Here is an 18,933-nt window from a genome sequence, read left to right on the forward strand (position 1 = left end):
CGTGCCCGCTCCCCGCTCCGCCGTGCCCGCTCCCCGCTCTCCGGGCCCGCTCTCCGTGCCCATTCCCCGCTCTCCGTGCCCGTTCCGCCGTGCCCGCTCCCCGCCCGCCGCGCCCTCACGTCACGGCGCCGGGCGGGGCCGCGGGCCCGGGCCGAGCGTGCGCGGTCGGTCGGCGGGCGGGCTCCGCGGAAGCAGCGCGGAGGGCGGCGGGCAGCGGCGCCGCGGGGATGAAGGACCGGCTGGCCGACCTGGCGGAGGTGCGGCGCGGGCGCGGGCGCGGAGCGCTGAGGGAGCGGGCGGGGCGGGATCGCGGCAGGGCCGCTGCCGAGCGGGCCCCGCTGCCCAGCGCCGGGAGGGCCCCGCTGCCGAGCGGGCCCCGCTGCCGAGCGCCGGGCTCCCGGGATCGCCGGGGCTGGGCAGCGCAGTGCCGCCCTCCGCGGTGTCTCCAGCGCGCCGTGCTCCGCTGCTCCCCGGCCGCTGCAAGCGGCTCGGGCGGCGCCGAATTGCGCCGAATTCCCCCGGTAATGCCGTGCCGGGCCGCCCGGGCTGTGGCGGGTGGGTTTGTCCGGCCGGCAGCTCTCGGGCCGTGGTGCGGCAGGAAAGCGCTCTGCGAGCCTTGTTTTCCGCGTGTTTACAAAATGGTAGCTGCCTCTGTTTATACGCGCTTTTCCTTTCCCTTACTTGTGCTTTGGAAACAGTATCCTAAAAAAAGAAGGGAGAGTCTGGGGACAGGCACCATCAGTCTGTCTGCAACAGGATATGGCTTGGGTAAAATAAAAGGATATTTGAGGGTTTTTGTTTTGGTAATGTTTTTGTTTTTGTTTTTTTTTTCCTGAAAAGAAATAGAAATGGAGAACACACAGGAGTTCCTGTGATAGTTCCAGGTCTCCACGTATGTGTAGAAGTTGGGCTGTGTTGAGCTGCATTCAGGTCTGGGGCTCTTTCATCTTCTGGATCATAAAATACATTTTGGAAGCTCCATCTCTAGTGATGGAATTACCAGTCTCTTTGTCTTCCTCTCTGAAAGGATTGAATAGGCATTGGAAAGGTTTTAGGATTATTAAATTACAGTTTCTCTACCAGGAATGATGTTTTGGAGTCATGCCAAAAAACCAGTGTCATTTCTTTCAGGCATAGTTATTTCCTTTCCCTGTTTCTAAACATGTCCAGGTTGTGGGAACACGTGCCGGATTTCGGTGCTGGTGCACGCTTCCCAGATAGAGAAGCAACCAGTGGTGACCCAAATTGGCTTTATAGTTCTATACCCGCAGACTTCATCCCGTTCTGTGTTTCTGTAAATGGAAGAAACCAATTCCACACCCTGCCACACCCCCCACTGACAGGGTTAAAAGTGTTTAATGCAGCTGAACGGAGGAATTATTGAGCCAGCTTTAGTATTTGACATCTGAAAACATTACTGCAGTGGGCTGCTCTTTAAATATGTATCGGCCAGTATTGCTGAAGTGCTTCGTATGTTCATCAGTATGGTTTTTACTGCCTGTAGAATTAATAAATAGCTTAGAGACTTAAAAATTTTCTTCTAATGAAGAAAATATTTAAACATGAAATGCAGGTAAAAGTTACTGAAGATCTAGTCTATGTTTCATCACAGAAGTGTGTGTAGTTGAGCTGAAGTTTTGTAAAGTTGCATATCCAAGGGAGATGAATATTCCCATTTCCACAGGCAGCTCATTGAAGTAGCAGCTTCCATCTTACATCTTTATCAGAAATACCAAAAATATAATGATTTTGTGAAAGGGTTTTCCTTTCATAGAATAAATGCTTTGAACAGAGATGCTTGACACGTGGATGAGAGGCTCTGAAAAGGAATAGTGAATCCGAAGAAATAATGTGTTAACCCTTGTTTGCCTATTTTCCAAAGTGTTTAGGTTTATTCGTGTAGTTTCATTGTATTGCATTTGGCTAAATCATTGAGAGTAGAGCATAGACACTGTGGTTTTCAAACAGGCCTAGGCCTGCAAAGTCTTCAGAAATAGCTACAGCTTGCCTCTTTCCCTTACCATTCGGGTTTCACTGTTTCCTTTGGTCACAGCTCACCCCTCGGTTCCCTCCAGCCCCCCAGAACGTCGGTGGTACTCAAGGAGGAGGAAAGACCCCAGCCTGCCCTGGCCTGTGTTGGCTGAGCACACCATTGCCTTCAGCAGGAATGCTCATTTCCCGTCTCCTCATTGTGTCTTCCTGCACTTCACTGGGCAGCAAGCAAAATGTTTTGTCGTTAGTTTTTCCTAGATCATTGTAAAGAGGAGGGAGAAATGCTGCCTATCATTATTTGTGGTTCTGTAACAGAACTGCCAGATACTTTTGTTAATACTCTGTGTTTAGGCTGTTAAACAGTTGCTGGAGAAAGAAGTGGTTGATGACATGCACATTATATAGCCTTCAGATAATTCTGTTTCCTCTTGTTTTCTTAGCTCGAAGAAGTTGTGTAAAGTGTGTACTTTTTGAGAAGACAGCAACCATAATTGTATTTGTTCAACTTTAGGGGGTTATTTTAACATCATTTCTAAATTAATCTAAGCAGGCCCAAATGAACTTCTCTAAGCTGTTTGAATTGTCTTTTAATACAATTAATGGGACAATTGAGCAAATCCCAGACTGGTTTGAGTTATTTTGAGCACTAATAAGTGTATGATTAAAAAGTTCTCTGATCCAATACACTGTTTTCAAGCAGTGGTTTATAGAAGGTGTTTAGGGAAGAAGAAGATGAGTAGTCCATAGCTGTGATTGCAGGATGTGCTCCCAGCCTTCAGTGGTTTGCTGTTCACAGATACTGAAGAGGCTCTAAAAGAGCTGTACAACCCATGTTCAGCTGACTTCAGGTATTACAAACAGATGGCCTTTTAAAGGTCTGGTAATAAAATTTATTCATACTTTCTTTCTGTTGTTCTGTCATTTCAGAAGAAGGTTAGAGGTAAACCTCTGCTCAAGCAGAGTGCTGGTTGGGATCTCAGCTTTGGGGTGCACTGTCTGCATGGCTCCAAAACTTCCCCCTTGTGACATGCTGAGGTGGATGCAGACCTGTCTGCTGGAATCCATTTCTCATGCTTGATAGGTGAATCACTTAAAATACTTGATCTTTATATTTCTTTACTCGTGAGTGTTAACGAAGATCTGTTACCTGTAATGTTTGAGTAGTACATAGCAATCTACAAGTTCATATTTGACTGCAGCTTTTTTTAAGCAAGGACCTGTAACTCAAACAGAACTTTCTTGGCCAGCCACTCAGTGCCCCCAGAGCTGCTTAGGAGCGGGTGAAAAGCCGCAGTCACAGAGGTTAGAACTGTTAGAGCTGGGTGGTAGAACAGGGAAGCAAACACAAAGTGGGGCTCTGCAGCAGGAGGAAAACAGGGCTGTTGTTTTGGCCTGAGCCGGGCTGTGACGTGAGGCTTTGCTGAGGATGAGTGGAGTGCCCTCCGTGCCCTGGCAGTGTGGGGTGGTTTGCTGGGGCTTGCACAGCACAGCAGCACTGCAGCACAGCAGCACTGCAGCTCTGCAGCACAGCAGCACTGCAGCACAGCAGCACTGCAGCACTGCAGCACTGCAGCACAGCAGCACTGCAGCACAGCAGCACTGCAGCACTGCAGCACTGCTGCTGAAGGCAGCAGCGTTAATGATTCACCTGCCCAGCTCTCCCTGGCCCCCTGCAAGCCCTCCTTGGCTGCTGGGATGCAGGAGGGTTTCTGGACACACGGATGTGTGGGGAGGGCTGTAACTCTCTGTAAGGTACTCCTGGGGGCTGATTCCCCGGGAGGATGCTCAGCTGTGATCCTTGGAGCCTCCACAGGAGTGCACGTGGTCTGTGCTGAGGAACAGCTAACCTTGAATGGAATTTCAAGGGCAAGTAATAGTCACGTTTTTCAGTCAAAAGCTGTTTCCAGTTGTAAAGGTCAGTAATTACGAAGAGATCTCCAGCCTGAGTTATTTCTGCAATTCTGTAAGGTAGTGGAAGTGACAGAAGCTTCATAAACCATCAGGATAGCTTCTGCTTGGAGCTGAGAAATGACATTGTGAGAATTTCTGTAGTTTAACCCTGCTGGCAGCGAGAGCAGCACACGCCTGCCCTGGTGGGATGGGGCAGAATTCCAGAAGAGAGGAAACTCATGGATTGAGAATAAAGGCAGTTTAACTGCTAAAGTAAAAGCTGCACGCAAGCAAAGCAGGAAAGGGAATTCCTTCCTACTTCCAGTGGGCAGGCAGGGGTCTGCAGGAAAGCAGAGCTGTCACACATAACAGTGGCCTGGGAGGACAAAATGCCCGAACACTAAAGGTGCCCCCCTTCCTTCCTGCTTCAGCTTCATGCACTGGGCATAATGCCATGTGGTCTGCAATGTCCCTTGGGTCACCTGGGGACTGCTGCTCCCATCTGTGCCCCCAGCCCCCTTGGAGGGGAGCAGAAAAGCAGAAAAATATTGCCTCTGTAGGTCTATAACTGAAACATCCCTGTGTCATCAGCTCTGCTCTGCACAAATCCTAAACACAGCCCGTGCCAGCTGCTGGGGAGAGAGTTAACCCTGTCCCAGCCACAGCAGCACAAACCCCTGATGGGGCTGGATGTATTTTATAGTCTCTCAATGTTTATGGAGCTGTGTGTCCCAGACTTTGAGTCCCAAGGTCAAGGTATGAGCTGCAAACAGACTTTATTAGATTGCTCTTGGCATTGACGTGAAACTTTTTATCAGCTTTTTGTGATACTGCTTGTGCTGGGGAGGTGAAGTCCAGGGAGAGCAGTGTGTTTCTGCTAAACTCTGATAATCAAAGTGAGTTCTTGGTCAGTTGTGTGCTTGTCAAAAGAGGCACGAAAGCACATCAGTTGAAGAGAGTTAGCAAATGAGCTGTATTTTAGGTAAGAGATGATTTAAGAATACAGAGAACAGAGTTGACAAACTCCTCAGGTGTCTCAAGTGCTGATGACTGAGGTAGGCTGTCCATAAATCCCTGAACAAATTGATCTGTCAGTGGTATCATTGCAACCAAGCAGGACAGTGGAATACACGTGGCACAGGCTGTGGGCTGGGGAGTCATGGTCAGCTGCCTCCCAGCTGAGCATCTCCAGACAGATTTCTGAGTCACACTTCTGTCTTCCATTCATTTAGGATCCACTCAGGTGTTACACCTCTCACTAAGACCTGATCAAACTAAAAGCAGACATTCTGAATCCCTTAGTAGATGGTGTTTTCATTGTTCAAATAGCTAAATATAGGATGCAGTTATGAACAAGCAGAAAAATTATCCTTTACTCAGTAAATATAAATAGAAGGTGTTCTTTTGCATAGACAATGAAATTAAATGTCTTTAAAATGTAGCTCCTTCTTAAACATTAACTTACAGCTTGTGGCTTAGTAGCAGTGCAGTCTTGGGAATAGTAAAGTTGTGGGTGACTTCCTTGGGGCACAGAGTTCCTCCCTTACTTGTGTTAAGCAAGGCTGTTAATTGATGGCAATCTGTAAGGGCAGATAATTTGAGTTCTAGCGTTATCTCCCCAAAATGAGTGACTTATCAAGTCCTCAGTGGCAGCCAGCACTGGGTGGTTGGTCCAGGAGGGCAGTGGCATCTCCGTTCCTGTATTTCTCCTGGGGCATCTCTGTTTCCCCTGAGCACAAAACCCAGATGGTTTCTGCCCCAGGGCTTTATGCATTCATTCCCTGACTTTGCAGGAGAGGAACTGGCACCAAGTCTGAACCTTCTCCCTGAAGGTGTGGGCACTCCTAGATTCTCTTAATGGACAGTAACTTCTTTATAAGATAATGGCAGCGTTTGACACTGGATTAAATTGCAGAATTGTCATGCAAACAATGTAGCTCACGTAATTTAAGAAAACCAGAACTAAACTTCTTGGCTAATAGGGTCAGAGGTTAGGAGCAGCAGTGGGTGTTGGAAGATCAGATCAGTTGGCCTTGTAAGAAAAGAAGGGTGTCTTGGAATGAAAATCCCTTAATGACAATTATCTCGTAGTTGGTTTTTTCTCACAGCTAACCCGTTACTGTATATTAAGGGTAATATTTTGTTCTACTGCGCTTCAAACAGTCTGTGCTCCACGTGGGAGGGAATGAAAGAAGACAGGCTTGAGCTCTTTCCCTTCTGTGGTGCTGTTAATCGTGCCTTTTCCCGTGAGCAAACCTGAGGCTGGGGAGGTGTGCCTGGGCAGTGTGCAATGTGCTGGGCGAGTGCCCCGGGGCTGTGCAGAGCCCTGCCTCTACCAGCCCTGTAAAAATCTCTTTCTGCTTCAGTGCAGGCTGGCTGGGGCTGCCCTGCTGCGGGGTGGCAGCAGCTGGGCACGGGTTTGTGCTGGCTGCCAGGGCTGCTGGCCCTGTGACCCCACGGGCTCCCTGCTCTGGGAGCCACTTGGCTGCTGTGGCCTCTCTGCTTGTTTGTTTTCACACTGCAGCCCTCGGAAGGGAAACCTTCCCTGGCTCTCGGGCTGTTGCTGGAAATGTGCGTGCTGTGCAGCGTGGCAGGAGTTTGAGGTTCCTCACAGCAGCGTCCTGGGGTCGGGGTCACAGATCTGTGTCTGTTGTCTTTTACAGTACAAAGGAAACGAAGATGGGGAGACAGTTACCATCGAAAAAGACCACTTCATGGATGACTTTTTCCAACAGGTGAAGTTACAGTTTTCACCATGGATTTTCACCACTGTTCCTCTCTGTGCTTTTTCATTTCAGTAATGAGGTTTAACATTTCACCTACACATCCTCCCCGGTATGGTTAGTAATTGTATGCCAAAACAAATGTTGGTAATGCTTTATTCATTTATTTCAGGGTGTTTTCTGTGTTTATTGCAGAGAAATGGTTTTAATTCCCTGTCAACAAGAAATTTGCTAATAAAATTTTAAAATAGTTGTCTATTAGGACTATTAGCACTTACGTTTTTGGCCATTCAGAATATATTTGCTATTACCAATACCGGGTTTTAGTTTAAAAAATAATTACAGACTGTTTAAATGTTGACATTTCTGCTGGGATTTTTTTCTGTGCTACTTACAGATTAAATACTTTGGGTTTTATTAGCAGGGTTTTTTGTTTTTAAAAAAATACTGGCCCTAAATTATTCTAATGTCTTCTTTGCCATATTTCTCTTCCTCTAGGTTGAGGAAATTAGAAATAACATAGCAAAAATAGCACAAAATGTGGAAGAAGTGAAGAAGCAGCACAGCATTATCCTGTCAGCACCAAATCCTGAAGGAAGTGAGTAATAATTTTTAAGATTTTTAATTTTTAGATATTCTGAAATACTGTTTGTTTTAGCTGTCCATAGGAATAGAATGTCAAGTGTTCAGAATGCAAAAGGTAACACTAAGTAAACATTTTCATTTTTTATACTGAATTAATACTTTAATTTGGGTTTTTTTGACCTTTTTAAAATCTCATTTGAAAAAATGTGTGTTCAGAATATTTCTTGCATCATCCAAACCTTTCCTAGACCAAAGCTCAGTTTAATATGGGTTTTTTCTTCAGAAGCAGAGAGGTTACTTACGTTTTTTCTAATTTGTGAAAGTGTTGAAGTTGTCAGCCAAAGCCTGTACTGCCAGGTCTTCTCTTTATCCCTCAGTGGGGCCAGGGTGCTGTGTGGCACCAGAGCCAGCTGCAGTACTTCCACGTGCAGCCCTATTTTTAGAGGCTTCACCCGAAGCTGGAAGTGCAGTTGTGCTTTCCCAGCACAGAACTGGGAAGTTCAGGGACCTTGCCCAGAGCCGTGGCCCCGGCCCTGGTCCCAGCCCTTGCTGGCTCCCGGCGTGTCTGTGCCCTTGGCAGGGCTCAGGGAAAAGGGAACAGAAGATGCTGAGGTGTTTTTTGTCTCAGTGTTGCAATGCTGGCTTACCATTTGTCTTGTGACTTCATCTCGGTGGTGGAAGCTGAACTTGGGCTGTTGTTTTATCCTGCCCCCTGTTTTCCCTGGTGTGTGTTGGTGTTCCTACAGCTGGTCTGCAGGCTGCTTTTTCAGCGAATCTCAGGTTTAACCAGGGCTCATCTGAGTGTTTCAGCAGCAGCACCTGAGAGCAGTGTGTGTTCTTGGGGATGTGCAGAGCTCTCCAGGGAGCCCTGGGGATGCCCCGGGGGTGCCTGGCACAGACATGTCAGTGAGAGTTAAAGCAGTGCACACCTGGTGCACTGCACGTGCAGAGGAGGGGAGATGAATCTCTGGTTTCACCTGCACTTACGACTCAGGGGCATTTAACTTTTGACTAGCAAATTAACATTACCCTGAAAGTGTTAACAAAAGTGTTTGTCACCTGGTTTAGTTGAAGATTTGGTAATAATAACATTTCCCAGGTGTAAGCCTGTCATAAGAAGCAAGCATCTGATGGTTGCTGTTATAAAAATGGTATTTAAAGTACTTAGGAGGATAACAAACTTCAACTCTACATAGTTGTACTGAATGAAATTCTGAGATTACAAGGTAGATTCATAGACTCTTGCTGATTTATTATAATCAATCATTAATGGTTCAAAAATATATTTTTGAAGGAACAAAGGAAGAACTTGAAGAACTAAATGAGGAAATCAAGAAGATTGCTAATAAAATCCGGGCCAGGTTAAAGGGTAAGTTGTGAGGACGAGTAAAACTCCTTGCTTTCAGAAATAACCTAGAAAATGACAATGCAAATTAATTCATCCATATAGAAATGTCTTCTGCAACTGAAGTGCTTTTTGGGGAGATGATATTTTGAAAGAAGATTAACTGCAAAATTACCCTTCTAAAATTTTTCCAGTCTAATAGACAGTAGTGTGACTCTGTTAAGAGTATGATTGAAGCAGTTACTGTGTTTAAAGATCTCTACCAATGATCAAAACTATTTAAAAATTTTACTTAGATATGCCACCCCTCTCCCCTGAAATGTTACACATGTCTCTGGGGAACATGTACATTTAAAAAGTAATAATAATATTTACAAAGTAATTGAGCTGTCAAATAACTGTACTCTTGTCTTGTTCTCAGCTATTGAGCAGAGCTTTGATCAGGGTGAAAATGCTAATCGGACATCAGTGGACCTCAGGATCAGAAAAACACAGGTAGGATCCCTTCAGCTGAAAGAAAACCAGTGGGTTCTGGTGGGGAATGAGTTTATGTGTTCTGAGCTCATCCCAGAGCCCCTGTGGTGCTGTGTTGGGCTGCAAGTGCCACTGTGAGCGGTTGTGCAGAGCTGTTGCTGTGTGACAGAAATGCTAACACCCTTCTCTGTCCCTCTCTGCCCCTGCCTGCCCCTCCCTGGTGCCCTTGTCCCTGTGTCTGTCCCTGCTGTCCCTCTCTGTCCCTGTCTGTCCCTCGCTGATGCCCCTGTCCCCCTGTCTGTCCCACTCTGATACCCCTGTCCCCGTGTCTGTCCCTGTCTGTCCCTGCTGCCCCTCCCCGTGCCCCTGTCCCCCTGTCTGTCCCTGATGCACCTCTCCATGCCCCTGTCCCCCTGTCTGCCCCTCCCCGTGCCCCTGTCCCCCTGTCTGTCCCTGCTGTCCCTCCCTGGTGCCCCTGTCCCTGTGTCTGGCCCACTCTGATCCCCCTGTCCCCCTGTCTGTCCCTGCTGTCCCTCCCTGGTGCCCCTTGTCCCTGTGTCTGTCCCTGCTGTCCCTCTCTGTCCCTGTCTGTCCCTCGCTGATGCCCCTGTCCCCCTGTCTGTCCCTGTCTGTCCCTGATGCACCTCTCCATGCCCCTGTCCCCCTGTCTGTCCCTGTCTGTCCCTGATGCACCTCTCCATGCCCCTGTCCCCCTGTCTGTCCCTCGCTGGTACCCCTGTCCCCCTGTCTGTCCCTCCCTGTGCCCCTGTCCCCCTGTCTGTCCCTCCCTGTGCCCCTGTCCCCCTGTCTGTCCCTCCCTGTCCCTGTCTGTCCCTGTCCCCCTGTCTGTCCCTGCCTGCCCCTCGCCCAGCACTCGGTGCTGGCACACAAGTTTGTGGAGGTGATGACCGAGTACAACGAGACGCAGACGCTGTTCCGGGAGCGCAGCAAGGGCCGCATCCAGAGGCAGCTGGAGATCAGTGAGTGACCCCAGTGTGCTCCTGAAGCACACCAGTTACTTGTTTAGTGCCTCCCTTGTTCCTTTTTCATTAATGTACAAAGCATCAGAGGTCTTGGACAGCATCTCAGAGGGTGTGAGAGAAAAGAAACAATTTTACTGCATGGCACAAGCTCCTTGATATTACTCTTTTTAGAACAGCTGTAAAGAAAACAGAGAAAACTCAATAATTTCCTTTAGATTGAAAATTATTAAAGAAATTATCTTTCTCCTTTGTTTCATTTACTTCCAATGTTGCAGCTTTAAATGAAGCATCAAGAAAAGCTGCATTCTTAAACAGCAAGTGTTATTAAAAGCCATTCCAAAATTAACATGCCTAACAGGATAACAGCTCTTTTTATGTGGTCCCATTTTTGTCTACAAGGACACTTCAACTGGCATAAAATCAGTGCTGCTGTTACATGTGCTTTAATCATTTGTTGACTGACTCACATATGACTTACCTCCAATTCATTATTAGGAGCATTTAGAAAGGTTCCTGACTTTACTTTGAAGTACAGTATCTACCTTAGAAGGTGTCTAAAAAGCACCTAAAATTAGTCCTTTTTTTAATGTGCTCTATAGAAGTGAATATTGCTGAAACAGGGAATGCAAACAGGGAAACTGGCAAATTACAAGAAAATTTTGCTTTTTGTATGCTTTTCAAGTTTGTCATTAGCCTCTCATGCTGGTTGTTGTTTTTATCCTAGCTGGAAAGACCACCACTGATGAGGAGCTGGAAGAAATGTTAGAGAGTGGTAACCCTTCCATTTTCACTTCTGATGTATGTATTTCTGGGCCAGTTACGTCTCCTCCCTTCTGCTGCCCCTGTCCTTTCCGGGGGTGCTGGCACTCACGTGTCCCTGTCCCTTCCCACTGTCCCCAAGATCATTTCAGACTCCCAGATAACCAGGCAGGCCCTGAACGAGATCGAGTCCCGCCACAAGGACATCATGAAGCTGGAGTCCAGCATTCGGGAGCTGCACGAGATGTTCATGGACATGGCAATGTTTGTGGAGACTCAGGTAAGTGGCCTGCTCAAACGCTCCTGGCATGGGGCTTTTCCTCTCTCTTCCCCTTGGCAGCGGGCAGAAGCAGTTGATTATATTCAGATAGTGCAGATTTAGTGATTCTGGGCTGTGGTTAGAATCTATGGAAATGAATCACGGGAGGTTCCTTGTTTTGTTGTGGACAATTTGACCATCTCAATGTCTCTATGCTTTCAATAACTGACCACAGACTTGCCTTCCAGTCAGTATATTTAATATTTTCTTCAAGATGATTAATTGCAATATGCTGGAACATCTTTGGGCATGTTTAAGTAAGAAAAACTACCTCGTGGAACATTGTTTATTCCCTGGGGATTTTGGATTCTCAGCCTCAGTGGAATAACAGGTGTGTCAGCAAGGCTGTGTGCACCTTGCACTTCATGCAGAAGTGCAATTCTGTGTTCACCAACATGGATGTAAAGGGCTTGACGAGTCCTTCAAGTCATCTCTTATATTCATAAGCTTTGTCTTGACATGTACATAAATCTGTTCTATTTTTAGTCTTTAAATACCATTTATCCAACAAAAGTATTTTTAACCTTGATCTTAAAATGGTTTGACTTCTGCAGGAAAGTGAGAAGTATAGTGTTAGAAGAGAAACTTGCCTGAAAAGCAAGTTAGAGCAACTTGCCTGTTTTTTGTAATTGGGTTTTGTTCTAGAAGTCCTTTGTTGCTTTGATATTAAATATACAGCCGGGAGAAATTGGTAGCAGGTTTCTTTTGAATTACACACGAACAGAAGTTACTCGTGCATCATTCTGTAATGCTTTGCTGTTTTCTGCTGCTGATTATTTCTTCTGATGGACAGAGACACAGGTAACAGACTTACTGTCATTTTTCACCAACCCTCCATTTCATTGCCAAATGCCATTCCTCATAATCAATTTGAATTTGTCATGCATTGACATGCTGATCCCTGAGCTCTGAGGAGCTGACATGAGTGTAGTCCCTAGACAGCTGCAGAACCTTGTGTGGAGGTGGGGAATGTCCTGTCCCCCTTCAGACTCACCAGGGGTTGCTGATCCCAGTGTGTCGCTCAGCTGTGGCAGCTAAAACGTCCCTCCACACAAGGGATGTTTGCAGGTGCTCAGTTCTTGCTCCTGCACAAGGAGAAGCTCGTGCCCTGCTCATGGACATTCCTTGTTTGGTCACAACTGGGAGCCCTTGCTTCTCATTCCCTTTTTCCTTCACGTGCCAAAGCAGACAAGATGTCATCCCCAGTGTGTGCATCCCTGACTTGTGAATGTTCTTGCTGTTCTAGAGCCTTTCTTTTAGATCCATTAAACAAAGATCCATGCATTCCAGTAACGTGGTTTTCCTTCCAAATTTCGTTTCAAGGGTGAAATGATCAACAACATAGAAAAGAACGTGATGAATGCGACAGATTACGTGGAACATGCAAAGGAAGAGACAAAAAAGGCAGTTAAATATCAAAGCAAAGCACGCAGGGTATGTTGTCTTTCTGTAATTGTTCTAGGCAGTATTTTAGTTTAGCACAGCAGCATTTCCAATGTGAATTACTTTGCTGTAGTTAATATTGAAAATTTGTGATACCAGTAGAGGCCAGACCCTTCTTGGACTGTGAGAACAGATCAGCAGTTCTTGCACAGCTAAGGGTGTGTTCACAGTTTTCCACTCAGAGCTGCCATTACAGAGTGTAAAAACCCCAAAAGAAGAATTAATGTATTATTCCAGTGGATAAATTCCCATCTTTTTCTTATCAGCTTTCACAATAACTTAAGTTATTCAGATTCTAAATAACCTTAAAAGTTTTTGGCTGTTGATCACAAATGAACTTACCTGATTTTAAAGCTATAAAATCTCTTTGCTAGCAGAAAAAATAAAAGTGCTTTTGCTGAATAAGCTTATTTTTTTAAAAAAATCTGCTTTGATTTTTAGTTTTACAGATCAATTAGGGGGATTTTCCCTCTGGAAGGGGTGTGGCATTGTGCCATGACACTGAATTTGTGGAGGACTTGAGTTCAAAGGAATGTTCTGGCACTTTCCAGGGCACTTGTTTTGTTTCAGTATCTTTCTTCCCATCAGACACCAGATAATATATTCTGATATCAGACTACTAAGTAGTTTATTTTTACATTCTCATTTCCCCTTTTGATGTGCTGTGCAATTGGGTGAGGCTTGCTATGGTGAGCTGGATTTGAGGGAATAATTCATTTTCTATAGCTAGAGATCTACACAGAGATAACACCCCTGATCCTTTACAAAAGATCTTTTCAGAAGTGTTCAGGGAGCCCACTTAATGTGCATATTAATGATGCTTGTATCATCTCTGATAACTGTAGAGGCATTAATCCCATGAGTTTACCTGTTTAAAAATGTTGATTCTTACATTTGCAAGATTATACAGATACATTTATCTCAATTTAAGAATACGGGAGGCTTTAATAAAAGTGCTTGTGGATCTAAAACCTACTTGAAAATTTGAGCATAAATGCAAGTGTTGATGTGCTTAATATTTACAATGTCTTGTTTTTTTGACAGAAAATGGTGATAATTATCATTGTGTCAGTGGTGTTGATTGCCATAGTAGCTCTAATAATTGGTTTGTCTGTGGGTATTCGGTGATGCTTGGATAACCTCAGCATGCATGGCTTCCTGCCACTGTGGCAGTAAGTAACTAATCAACTAATTTGGCTCTTGTTTTCTCTGTCTTCTTCTGTCCCTTCATATCTGTCCAGTGCCCTGGTGGCCCTGCTCTCGTTTTCCCTGCAGGACCTGTGGCAGGTCCTGGCTGTGATGATGTGGGTATGCACAGTGACCCTGCTGGGGACCTGCCCAGGGCACCCAGGGCAGGAGGTGGCAGCCAGCAGCCCAGGGCTGGCTCCCAGCTCTTGCAACTGTTGTTTCTGTGCTGAAAGCTCACATCAGCAAACAATATGGAACACTAAGTGCACCTGGGACTTTATCCAGTGGGGGTTTCTGTGGTTTTGAGTAGAGTTTTTTAAAAAGTAGATGTCTGCAGCCATGAAGTTGGCTATTATGGCTTGGAGAACATCTTCAAATTTCTTACTTTGAACTGTTTATTCATGCTAGACTAAACGAAAGTGGGAAGTAACAGTGTGTTTAGGACATGAGATTGCTCTCAGTGCTCATGGGTTTGCTGTAGTAAAGTGCCATGTCTTGTCCAGGTAGTGCTTACCAGGCGAGGTAGGCAGGTCACTGCTCTGGGTCCAGCAGAAATGCAGCTGCCAGCATGCAAAGCTGCATGCAGGGTCTCTGAGCTGCATGCAGGGTCTCTGAGCTGCATGCAGAGTCTCTAAGCTGCATGCAGGGTCTCTGAGCTGCATGCAGGGTCTCTAGGCTGCATGCAGGGTCTCTAAGCTGCATGCAGGGTCTCTAAGCTGCATGCAGGGTCTCTGAGCTGCATGCAGGGTCTCTAAGCTGCATGCAGGGTCTCTAAGCTGCATGCAGGGTCTCTAGGCTGCATGCAGGGTCTCTGAGCTGCATGCAGGGTCTCTAAGCTGCACACAGAGCACCACGAGCAGGTGCCAGCTGAGACAGCCCCTCAGAAATTCACATTTCTGTACTAACCCTCTTAACGTCGAGTTTGTGTTCTGGGGTTGGAGATTCTTCTCAGCTCTGGTTTGTGGGCAGGGGGCAGAATTCTGTGTCATTCCCTGCAGTCAGAACTACCTGACCCAGAGTCACACCTTGCTGCATTTGCCCAGAAGCATCTCTCCTTTTTTAACCCTTGCAGCTCCTCTGAGCTATTGCCTGCACAGTGTTTTTATGACCTTCTGGTGAATTCCACTCAGGGCGCAGCTGTAAAGGTTTGAGCAGGCTGCAAATATTTATCCAAGGAGGGTGGCAGTGAGCAGTTACTCAGAGTTGACCTGCATCTGTTTCTAATGATGTTTACAGAAGTTGGGCATGAGTAATAGCCAATATTCTGTAAAGGAAAATAGAGAAATGCTGCACAGATGGCTCTGCCTTGTGACTCTGGTTACATGTGTGTTAGAAACAGGAAATCATAGCAGTGATTACTCCTTAGAAAGAAAATCCCAGCACTCAGCCTGGCTGTCAGTCTTGCTGTGGCTCTGAATATATTGAAACAATTCTGTCTCTGACAAAGTATTTTAATCTTAACTTTTTTCTCTTTTCCCTGCAGAAATTGATGTTCATAATAATATGTGTAACTGTATTGCTTCTGATACTTGGAATTATCCTAGCAACAACTCTGTCCTAGCAAGCACATTCCAAGAGTTACCACCCTTCAGGAACTCCAGAACATCTTCAGTAAAACCAAACCTTTTCCACAGATGATGCCTTACACTGTCCCACCATGATGACCTGACACTAATGGTTAAAAATGAAAGCAAAATCACTCTTAATGTTTACTCACAAATGAAGATCAGAATGTATTAGGGTGTGTATGGATTTTACATCATAAACTAGACACTTGTGAGACTGAAACTTGGTTTTGAACTAAGGTAACTTAGGGTTTTTTCACATCTCAGTGTTACAGCTGAAGTAGGGAGTTCAGAGACTATTGAGTTTTGGGTATTTGGCTTTTTTCCCTATTGCTAACCTATCTCTAATCATGACTTTAAGTACCTTGCCAGTGCTGCCTTTGTTAGCACTCTTGTGAATATTTTTATGAGATGTAGCCTTGTGTTCAAGTGTATTAATTATTTAGTCACCTTAACCTATTTAAACTTTATGCTTTTTCTCCAACAAGTGCTAAAATATTTAATCCTGAAAAGACTACTCCTTTAACTGCCTAGTGCATTACACTTGAGAAGAAAAATGAAAAAAAAGCTTTTTTACATTTGCCAGTTTTTTTATTTTTTCTGTCAAGGTTAACTGCTTTAAATACTTCCTTCATGGTTAATAAAAAGTTAGTTGCAACATTTCTGTTAAAAGCACACAGCTCTGAAACGCTGAATTTGCACCTGAGCAGGTAATTTTACAGGTAGTTGTTGTGCAAAGAAACTCATGGATCAGTTTGGCCTTACTGCTTATATGAATATGACAAAAATGACTTTATAAAGCCAAATCAAGTTTCCTTGTTCTGGAGTTTGCTAATGTTGATGTATGAATATAGCACATGGGGATGAACTCCCCCAGGAGATCTGAAACTTAATACAAACTAAGACACTGATTTGTTATGAGATCTGTGTGGCTGTAACATGGATGAAGTGTTTTGGTGTACACATGCCTGTTGTAGTGCCAGCTTGCACCACTTGAAAGCTTCAGAGAATTCAAATGTACCCAGATAACTGCATTTAATGTTACAGGTTATTTTTGTATTTTTGTGTGTAAAATATTTGTAACTTGGGTTTGTGACTCCTCGTTGTTTAAGCATATCCATGTAGATATGTAGATATATTTACACTCTAAGAGAAGTAGAGGAGAGGATAATTTGTGCCTTTTTAAACATAGTCTGTGCTCATCAATGTTTTCAGATATTCAGCTCTCACGCTGACTGCAGTAACTCAGTCCTACAAGTTTAGAATCCTTAAACTTAGGTGTTGTTGGAAGTGTCTGAGATCCAAGTTACTCAGTAAGTGAGAATTCAGACTTCATAAAGTTCAGCAAAGTTTACAATTTCTGTTGTATGTATGAATATTCCTGCTTTGCTGCCCAGGTATACTGTGAATATGCTGGAGCTATTCAGATGTCAAACATGTTTAAAAAAGAAAACAAATATTGTTATTATTATTATTGGTCTCTTTACAAGTCAGCCATAAAGAAGTCGCTTGAAAAATTCGGCTTCAATGATGAACAAATTTCTTTTACCTCTGAGTCCAGAATGCTCACTGATGATTGTGAGGAAGTTTACATGCAAAGCAAGGAAGGATTGGTTGCCTTAATGCTCATTCTAGGTAAATATATTTTATTCTGTAGTTTTCTAGATTTTTATCAGTAAATATTATTTATACAGATATGCGAATTAGATGGGGAAAGAAATCACTCCTGCTGTTTACCAGCTGGTTATGTAAACTGACCCTCCAAGTCCTGTCATGTTGAATTTTTTCCTCTGTAATGCAGTAATCTGCCCAGCAAGACCAGAAATTTGAATAGGCTACTCCACAGTTTTTACTTCTTGTTGAACAGCTGCCTCAATGAGTTTGTTTTAAAGCAAAACAGACCTTTTCACATGGACCTCTTTGTTTGGAGGTTGGAGGGGAGTAAATCTCTAACCTATGCACTAATAAACTCATCCAGCGAGTCTGCTGTGTCTGCTTTGTGTCCCTGTGGCCCCTGGGAACGTTCCAGGAGGTGTTTGAGCAAGGCTGATGGGTTTTGCACTGACTTACATCAAGCACAGGGTAAGGTGGCATCTTTTCTGCAACTTCTTACCAAAAAAGGCGTAGAGATAATTATGAAGACAACAATGGAATATATTCATTTAAGCTGTGCCCAAGGGGGGATTTTTAGAGAACTGTCGAGGTAAGAAACCCCAAGGTTGCATTGAATGAGTGTTCTCTTCATACAGAAATCATTTGTGACAGCTCCTGGAACAGCCTGACAGCAGTGAGGGTTTGAGATTCAATACCAGAGCACTTAGGAAATGGCCAGTTAATGACTCCATGTCACTAAAAACACAGGGAATGTGTTCCACAGCTGCTCTTACAATGTCCAGGGTGACCAGAGTGCTCAGATGGTTTAAATGTGCAGGTGTCTGCTGCCAAACCTGGGCAGGAATGGACTCAACAGAGTCTGCTAAAGCTGCTGCTCTGCCTCAGTTCTGCCTCTGCTGTGTCGTGTAAAACACAGCACAGAGTTTCAGGCAAAGCAGGGTTTGTTTGTTTATCAAAGCACCACGTGAGTTTTGATAAATAGAGGCCTGATAAAACTGGGGAGACAAAGGGAGAGGGGGGAACTGCTGCCCGTGAGGAAGGATGCTTTTCTTTAAAAAAGTCACATCCTTTAAACGAAAAGTTGTGCTTGGTGTTGCTTTGAGAGCACAGCTTGGATGTGGGGTTTGTTCTGTGTGGTTGGGCTGTGAATTTAAAACTTGGCTTACGCCGTGTTAAATTTGATTTGATGTGTTCACGGGGCTCGGATGGCACGTCTGAAAATAGCCCTGGCAGCCCTGGCAGTAGCCCTGGCAGCAGCCCTGGCAGTAGCCCTGGCAGCCCTGGCAGTAGCCCTGGCAGCAGCCCTGGCAGTAGCCCTGGCAGCCCTGGCAGTAGCCCTGGCAGCAGCCCTGGCAGTAGCCCTGGCAGCCCTGGCAGTAGCTACCAATCTGGACCCGAGTCTAGGGAAAAGCTCTGAGATCTGAAGTGTGTTTAGTGAGAGCAATTAAGCTCCAGTCCCCTCTGCAGCATCAGCTGAGAGCTTGGCAGAAATCTCAGTGCTGCCAGCTCAGCTCTGGGCTCTGTCACACAGGGGCTTTGGGGGCCCTTGGGGCAGTCCTTGGGCAGTTTTGTGTCACACAGGGAGTTTGGGATGGTTTGGGGCAGTCCTTGGGCAGTTTTCTGTCACACAGGGAGTTTGGGATGGTTTGGGGCAGGTCCTTGAGCAGTTTTGTGTCACACAGGGAGTTTGGGATGGTTTGGGGCAGGTCCTTGAGCAGTTTTGTGTCACACAGGGAGTTTGGGATGGTTTGGGGCAGTCCTTGGGCAGTTTTGTGTCACACAGGGAGTTTGGGATGGTTTGGGGCAGTCCTTGGGCAGTTTTGTGTCACACAGGGAGTTTGGGATGGTTTGGGGCAGTCCTTGGGCAGTTTTCTGTCACACAGGGAGTTTGGGATGGTTTGGGGCAGGTCCTTGAGCAGTTTTGTGTCACACAGGGAGTTTGGGATGGTTTGGGGCAGTCCTTGGGCAGTTTTCTGTCACACAGGGAGTTTGGGATGGTTTGGGGCAGTCCTTGGCAGCCTTGCTGGGATCACAGCAGCACTGCTGGCCATCC

General features: G+C 45.5%; 1 protein-coding gene across 2 annotated transcripts; it reads left to right on the forward strand.

The window, feature by feature from the left end:
• The first annotated feature begins 179 nt into the window (after positions 1 to 179).
• STX2 (syntaxin 2) lies at positions 180 to 17,248 on the forward strand. 2 transcript variants are annotated; one of them, XM_053994102.1, is made up of 11 exons: positions 180 to 257; positions 6,546 to 6,617; positions 7,104 to 7,203; positions 8,485 to 8,559; positions 8,957 to 9,030; positions 9,881 to 9,989; positions 10,717 to 10,790; positions 10,894 to 11,031; positions 12,394 to 12,504; positions 13,558 to 13,685; positions 15,185 to 15,268. In XM_053994102.1, exons 1-10 carry the CDS (start codon positions 228 to 230, stop codon positions 13,639 to 13,641), a joined length of 867 nt encoding a protein of 288 aa, XP_053850077.1. In that variant the 5' UTR covers positions 180 to 227; the 3' UTR covers positions 13,642 to 13,685; positions 15,185 to 15,268. The 2 variants fall into 2 exon arrangements, with proteins under 2 accessions (XP_053850077.1, XP_053850078.1); XM_053994103.1 differs by lacking the exon at positions 13,558 to 13,685 and having other exon boundaries at positions 15,185 to 17,248.
• The last annotated feature ends 1,685 nt before the right edge of the window (positions 17,249 to 18,933 follow it).

Source organism: Vidua macroura, chromosome 18 (genome assembly GCF_024509145.1).
Source record: "Vidua macroura isolate BioBank_ID:100142 chromosome 18, ASM2450914v1, whole genome shotgun sequence".
NCBI classification, from domain to species: Eukaryota; Metazoa; Chordata; class Aves; order Passeriformes; family Viduidae; genus Vidua; species Vidua macroura.

Bases quoted from the DNA above. Each gene is read 5' to 3' on its own strand.
- STX2 (XM_053994102.1), top strand. From the start codon at position 228: ATGAAGGACCGGCTGGCCGACCTGGCGGAG. The intron at 8,560-8,956 runs GTAAGTTGTGAG...TCTTGTTCTCAG, and splicing joins AATCCGGGCCAGGTTAAAGG to CTATTGAGCAGAGCTTTGAT. The intron at 11,032-12,393 runs GTAAGTGGCCTG...TTTCGTTTCAAG, and splicing joins CAATGTTTGTGGAGACTCAG to GGTGAAATGATCAACAACAT.